This window comes from Haplochromis burtoni, unplaced genomic scaffold, assembly GCF_018398535.1.
Source record: "Haplochromis burtoni strain Fernald_Lab_line unplaced genomic scaffold, NCSU_Asbu1 Contig_26, whole genome shotgun sequence".
Lineage (NCBI taxonomy): Eukaryota > Metazoa > Chordata > Actinopteri > Cichliformes > Cichlidae > Haplochromis > Haplochromis burtoni.
The window spans coordinates 64,224-71,462 of record NW_024582387.1 but is presented as its reverse complement, the minus strand read 5'-3'; the positions used below and the strand labels follow the sequence as shown (position 1 = coordinate 71,462).

At 41.4% G+C, this 7,239-nt stretch overlaps 1 protein-coding gene across 1 annotated transcript in view; it reads left to right on the top strand.

Annotated features, from left to right (window-relative positions):
• nisch (nischarin) overlaps positions 1–2,561 on the top strand; it is a 36,999-nt gene extending 34,438 nt beyond the window's left edge. The window contains exon 28 of the mRNA XM_042218950.1: positions 182–2,561. Coding sequence (XP_042074884.1) covers positions 182–509 — 328 coding nt within the window. The 3' untranslated portion in view covers positions 510–2,561. The remainder of the gene's footprint in view (positions 1–181) is intronic.
• Positions 2,562–7,239: the final 4,678 nt, after the last annotated feature.

Genomic DNA, 7,239 nt, shown 5'->3' with positions numbered 1-7,239 from the left:
ATTGAGAACATGGTTGTTGTTCAATAATAAAATTATTCCTCAAAAATACAACTTGCCTAATAATTCTGCACTCACTGTATACATTGGAAATGCATGTTTAAAGCACTAGTTAATGAGTTGTTTTTTTTCCTTAATAGAAATAAGTATAACTGGATGTTACTGACGGTTGCAATCTCTGCAGGGAGCGGTACCAGCTGCGTGAGGCCCGGAGGATCCGCGACCTGGACCGGGTGCTGCTGGGCTACCAGACGTACCCCCAGGCTCTGACTCTCGTGTTTGACGACCTGCCCGGCCCCGACCTCCTCTGCCACCTCACCATGGACCACTTTGCTGTCAGCTGCAATGAAGCTAATCCCAGAGGAGGTGTGGCCAGCAGGGGTGCAGAGGGCGAGGTGCAGTGGTGCATTTTTGTCCCGGGAGCCGACAGCAGAGAGAGGCTGATCTCGCTCCTCGCTCGACAGTGGGAGGTGCTGTGCAGCCGAGAGCTTCCTGTTGAGCTCACGGGCTGATTGGTTGACAGCGATGACAGACAAATAGGTGACTGCTCAGCTGCTGGTTGGTGGGTGGAGTCATCATGTGATTGGGTTCATTTACACATGGACTCAGGGTTTGATTGGTTTAATCTCAGTGTTGGGCCATGCGGAGGATGAACACAAAATGAAATTTCCTCCCTTTTTTGGTTAATAATTGACAGAAATTAATAATAACTGGGGTGGAGTCGTGGGTAAAAATATTGAGACTCACTGCACTAGATGACGAAAGCATTTCTGTGCTGCGGGGGGGGGGGTTCTCAGCATTTCGGTTCTTTGAAGATGGAGGAACAGGCCACCAATCAAACACAGTTTGAAGCTTAGTGAGACTTTATCCTGAGCTTAGACTTCTCACTATCAGTACAATTGCGGCCCAGTCAGATGACGGAGGGTGTCGACTCTGGTCAGAACACAAAAAGGGTACGTCATAATGGGCGAAAACCAGTGCTGTGACTTTGGTCCTTCCACTTCTTTGATGTTGACCAGTAGAAGCGCAGAATGCCACTAAGCTGTTTATAACTAAACATGATAGTGATGTTATCAGAGTTGTTTGGATTATTTTGGAGGACCCACGGCCTGAATCTGCTTTGCTCTCAACAGGTGTTTATACAGAAAGAGAGTAGAAGTAGTGACCAGAGACTGTGAAGCATCAGTGAAATTCAGCGACCTGTAGTGATGGGGTGCCAAATAGAAAAGGGTTATCAAGGCTAATGGAGAGCTATGTGAAGCAGAGCGGAGGGACAGAGTCACGCATAACACTTTGGTTGCTGTTGTCTGTTTACATTCTTTTCCAGGAAGTTTCTATATGGCGCCGCCTTCCTGTTGTTGTGAGAGATGAACATGATTGGTCATAGAGCAAAATGTCGACCGTTATGTCTCTCAGGCAAGAAAATGCAGGATTTTATGACCCTGCAATCGCCTAATCTGAGACGGTGACCACCGTAATTTGAAAAATCTGAGTCCAGCAATCATTCTTCTTACAGATTGGTGGGAATCTGGCTCCTTCCCCCTCAGTAGTGTCTGCACATCACTGGATTACAGTGACAGGAGACAGAAGAAAAGGCCCGTGACCTTGTACGAAGCCAAAATCCTGAGACTTTTTTTCTTTTTTTGGCACAACTTCTCCTTCTTGTAAAGTATCTAACCATGCATTGTATATTCTTTTTAAAATTTTTTAATTTTATATATTTTTTTTTTCTTTTTTTGGGGGGGGGGGGGGGGGGGGGGTTGTAGATGTTGCGCACACACAGACTGGATTTGCACAGCATTGGGCGCTGCAGAGGGTCCACGGGAGCTCCAATACTCCTAATTCAGGATTATGTTCTGGTTCATCTTCTAAGACTCCGTCTTATCCAGACTCTGATCTGAAGGTGGATCACCTCCATTTGCTGGACATGTTTAGCCTAGCTTAGCACAAATACTGGAAGCAGAGGGAAAAGGCTAGCGTAGCTTTATCAAAACAGGAAAGAAAACATTTAAATAACTCCAAAGTTATTTGATTTACTTGCTTTTATTTACTGGCTTTAAAACCAAAAATAGCTTTTGTGTGTGTTCCTATTCCTTTGTGTGTTCAGCCTGACTGATGATAAGATCGGGGGGGTTTCATTTGAAATAGCACAAACACACAGCTGCTCGGCACAATCTTCTCTCTGAACATTTTATTTCTTGCACATTATAACTGATGAAGCAGTATTACTGAACTGTATAATGAAGCTTTTTAATAATATCATATTAATATAATTGTTGCTTTTGGACAGACGGATGTTTCCCATCCTGAAGCTTATTTTGTAAAAGGACACAAGGGTCCTGATATTATTATCATCATGAACTCTGAAATGTAGTATTATCATCGAGTGTTATTTTTAATATATTTTGCTTTGTGTTTTATGTAATTTTGTTTTTCTTACAATACAAATGACACATAGGATGCTCTCCCACCCGTCACCACTGTTGTTTAACATTATTGGGCATTGTAAACGGGAAATACCACTGAATTAAAATGAAACTGAAAGCTTTCCCATGAAATATTAATTCCCATTTTGGCGGTTTGGTTCTTTGAAAAAATCAGCAGGATTTAACCACAGTCTGCAAACTTTTCAGCTGATGCAGCAATCCGACCGAAACCAAAGGAGGTCTGTTCACTCTGCGCTTCTGTGGAAAAAAGACTGACAAATGTCCGGCTCACCGGCAGCAAAAGAAATAAAAAGAACTGCGAGTGATGTGCTGATTACACTAGAAGTCAGTTACTCATTCTGTTAGCTCAGCAGAAGTAAAACTCATAAAGACTGAAAATTGCATGTTTTCCTTCACACCTCAGTCACCGTGAGGACTCCACTGTGCTTTTGTTCTTTACCTTTATATTGTGGTGACAGAAGATAAATAATTTGTTGTTGCAAAGTAGAAATATCCTTTTTTGTATTTGTGATATTCTAGTAGCCGATGAGCAGGTTGTCTGACAAGCCTTAAAACTCAGACTGCAAAATTTGATAAGCTGGCTTTAGTTAAATTAAAAATCTATTTGAGAAGGACAAGTTAGAGTTGATTAGGAGTTCTCTTTAATTTTAAGTTAAATGCCCTTTATCCATCCATCCATTCGCTTATCCTTTTCAGGGTCGCGGGGGGCGCTGGAGCCTATCCCAGCTGTCATAGGGCGAGAGGCAGGGTACACCCTGGACAGGTCACCAGTCTGTCGCAGGGCCAACACATAGGGACTGACAACCATTCACACTCATATTCACACCTAGTGGCAATTTGGATTATCCAATTAACCTATCCCCACAAGCTGCATGTCTTTGGACGGTGGGAGGAAGCCGGAGTACCCGGAGAGAACCCACGTAAACACGGGGAGAACATGCAAACTCCACACAGAAAGACCCCGGCCTGATGGTGGAATTGAACTCAGGACCTTCTTGCTGTGCGGCAACAGTGCTAGCCACCGTGCCACCGTGCTGCCCTAAATGCCCTTTATTTAAAAAAAAAAAAAAAAGCTAAAAAACAATAAAATAATGTCTCCATAAATTGCTTTTTTGTCAGTAGTTAAAATGTTAAAAGAAGCATTCCCCAACTCTGTGAATGGTATTCATGGCCGTTGATCAATTGTCAGTGATCAATGGTTGTTAATCAAGGGTCATAACAATTTGCATATTAATGATCAAGAAACTGACCTCTCAGCCCACCAGTGGTGCTACTTTCAGTAATTATGCAAATTTATTGGTTGGGAAAACCTGCAGTCGGCTGAGACTGAAGAAGTCACTTGGATGTTTCTCCCACTGAAAACGCTGCGTCCAGATAGAACTCTGGTACCAGCCCTGAACGATCAGTGCAGCGACTCATTGATCTCTACTGAAGCGTCGGTCATGGTGGCCAAATTGTAACCACATGCACACTCGAAACCTCATCACACATCCACAACAATTAAAATCTAAACACAGCAGAACTGAAGTAATAACCACAACATGATTACAGATTAGAAGCTAAATGTTTACAGTCCCGTGAGTCTTTGTGCTTAGTATCAATGTTTGTATTTTTGGCCATGTACTCCTCAATATGTGTGAAAAATCCAAATAGCTTAGTATCAGAAAGTTACATTTGAAAAGCAGAATATATATTGGGTTAAATGCACCAGTTTATGCTCAGTAAGAATATTGCTTGTATTTATAGTGTACAGGAAGTGAATACACCAGGGTGTGTCCAGGATGTTTTACAGTAAGTTTGCACAACAGTTCCATTAAACTGCTGCTTTAACGGATTGTCACATCCCTTTACGACATCAGTATGCCATCGCCTGATGGAGCGACTTTTCTTCTGGTTCTAGTGAGAAATGGAAAGATATATTTTTTAGCGTTACTTATGTTCCCAGCTCACTTGTAGCCCCTTTACCACCAACCTGGGACCAACCTGGCATCTTGACACTGATGACACCAAAGCTGAACTGAGTTTGCACTAGTGCTGGGCTGGATCAATCTAACTATCGATAACAATGCTGGTATTGGTATCCGATCGATACTATTGCAACAGGATCGCTGCTTTATTTTTATCCTCTAAGTTCAGTATGTAGCTGAGCATAATGACCCTGAATTCTGTTAAATAACATGCACTATGAAAAATGTCTGAACCCTTTGCTCTTAGTCTTACGACTAAAATAAGACAAAAGTTGTAATTAAGCACCAGATAAAAGAATGAATGTATAAATCAAGCAGTTTACCTACTGGACATTTCACCTAAGTAAATCTGTCTTATTTCTTTTTTCTGGCTTAAATGAAAAAAACAGTGTGGGGGTGGTGCTGCTGCATTTCCTCTACAGCTCAGTGGAAATGCACACCAGAACTCATCTGCATCATCAAGGGAATCCAAACATATTTGGGCCCCGTGGGATTATATATGATTTTCCTCTTGGCTCCAGACCGCTTATGCTCAGATCGAGCCTCCACAGCTCTGAGGCGATACGGATCATTTAGCGAGGGGGGGACTGCAGCCTTCGGGGCAGAGGAGGTCGCATAATCGGCCTAAAAACTTTTATTTTTTTGATTGATCTGGAGTTCATCCTCTTATGCCAAAAAGAAATTCTAAAATATTCAGAATTTCTATATCAGATAGTGTCCCTGGCTGTGTGACGGAGGCTTTCAAACAGGATTTATACCTTTATGTCTGGATATAACAGAGTGGTTTGGAATTTTACGGAAGCTAAACAAAAAACCCCTCAAAAACGTCTGCACGACTCAAATGCAGGTTGTTGGTTGACTTTGATTCATGACCTCAGTATTTCTAATCTCCTGGTACCCGTCAGCAGTAAATCACTGTCACCACGTAGTGAGATTTTGATGACTTGGTGGTTTAGTGGCACGAAAAATACTGCCGACTTTCAACTCATTCAACTTCCTCTATTTCCTGTCTGTTGACGCTGCTCATCATGAAGATTGGCTGATTTCCTTTCTAGGGACATTTTAACAGGCCAAGGCCAGCGATACTGTACCAGGAAGTGCCTGATCAGCAAAGCTTGTTATCTGACCCATGCCTGTGCCTTCCAGCAGGTCAAAAGACCAATAGGAAAGAATTTAGACCCAATATTCTGCTTTCATGTAAAGAAATAAAACTAAAAAGAGCCATCATGACCGAATAAATGATTTTGGGGGAACAAAGGGTTAGCTGGGCAAGCACAGGAGAACTGTGCTATTACCTCTGCTGTTTGGAGCACCCTCTTTTAGTTATAATTTTAACGTTTTACATATCAGGACATAAAGAAATCATTTGTTCCTTTCCAAGTCTTAAAGTTAGATAAAATCAGATAGCAACAACAGTGTTTCATTATTTATTTAACAGAAATTACCCAAAATAACCCGAATGAAAAAACAGTGTGTGAAAAACTAAGTAACCCTTAGTTTTGCTTAATAGAATTAAGTAGAAGTAGTTTTAACAGTTTGCTGGTCTGGAGCATTCAGGTGTGTCTTAACCCAACACCAAGGAGGGAAGACATCATTCATTCTTCAGTGAGAAACATTATTCACAAGAAAAAAGACATTCAAGACAGCCACCAGGAATAGATGTCCCAGAAAATTCATCTCAAGGTCAGACTGCGCAACACTCAGAGAAAGCAAAAAGCTCAGGAGCTACATATCAGGCTCTACAGGCCTCAGTTAGCATGCTAAACATTAAAGTTAATGACAGCACAGTTAGAAAGAGACTGGACAAGTGTGGCTTGTTTGGAAGGGTTGGCAGGAGAAAGCCTCTACTCTTTAAAAAACAGAACCATCACTCCCAAGCTTAGGTTTACAAAACTGCATCTGAATAAACCACAAAGACTTCTGGATCAGTGTCCTTTGTACAAATGAGACCAAAGCAGAGATGTTTGGACGCCTGTCAGCATGGTGATGGAGGCGTGATGATTTCAGTTTATGAGTGTGGACCCTGAACTCTATTGTATACCAAAGTAGCGTCAAAAGTTAGGTCATCTGTTAGTACAGAGAGTCCTGTGAAAGCTTTCTTTAAAGTTAGCTAACATTAATAGCTGAGCAACTAAAACCATGAACATTAAACATGAAATGTGGCAATTGAGACTTCTTGCTATACGGCAGATGTACTGCTAACATTACCATTATCTGTTTACAGTTTGATTTGACTGAGTTCACAGTTTAGTTTGGTTTTGCATCCAAAACCAGCTGAGTCAACTCCTTTTTGTACATAATGGCACAGTGCCCCAATTTGACTTTGTGGCCAACATTTAACAGAATAAAGGCTGTTTTATGCTCCCACCAAAGGGAGGGAGCCTGTAACAATGTTGGTCTGTCTGTTAGCAAGCTAGCATCCAGTTTTCAAGATATCATGTTGAAAATTTTCCGTGATGGTGGACACCAATAACAGCTCAAGCTGATTTAATTTTGGTGAAATTCAAAGTCAAGTTCACATCAAATCTGAAAATCAGTAAAAACTTTATATTACCCACCATTTTTATGGATCGTCTTCAAACTTCACAACAATATACTAGGCCTTGAGGGACATGAGTACCTTGGTTGGCTAAGCATTTGAACTTGACCATCATTGTTAAAGTTCACCGTGAGTACAATGATGCCATAATAGGCTGACGTCATCATACTGTAATAAAAATATCATGAAACGATGCTCTCTGCATCGATGCGTTCTTGTTTAAGAAAACAGGTGAATTTTCTCAGATCAGACAAAGATGATAATAACATGTGTAGAACGTCTCAAATCG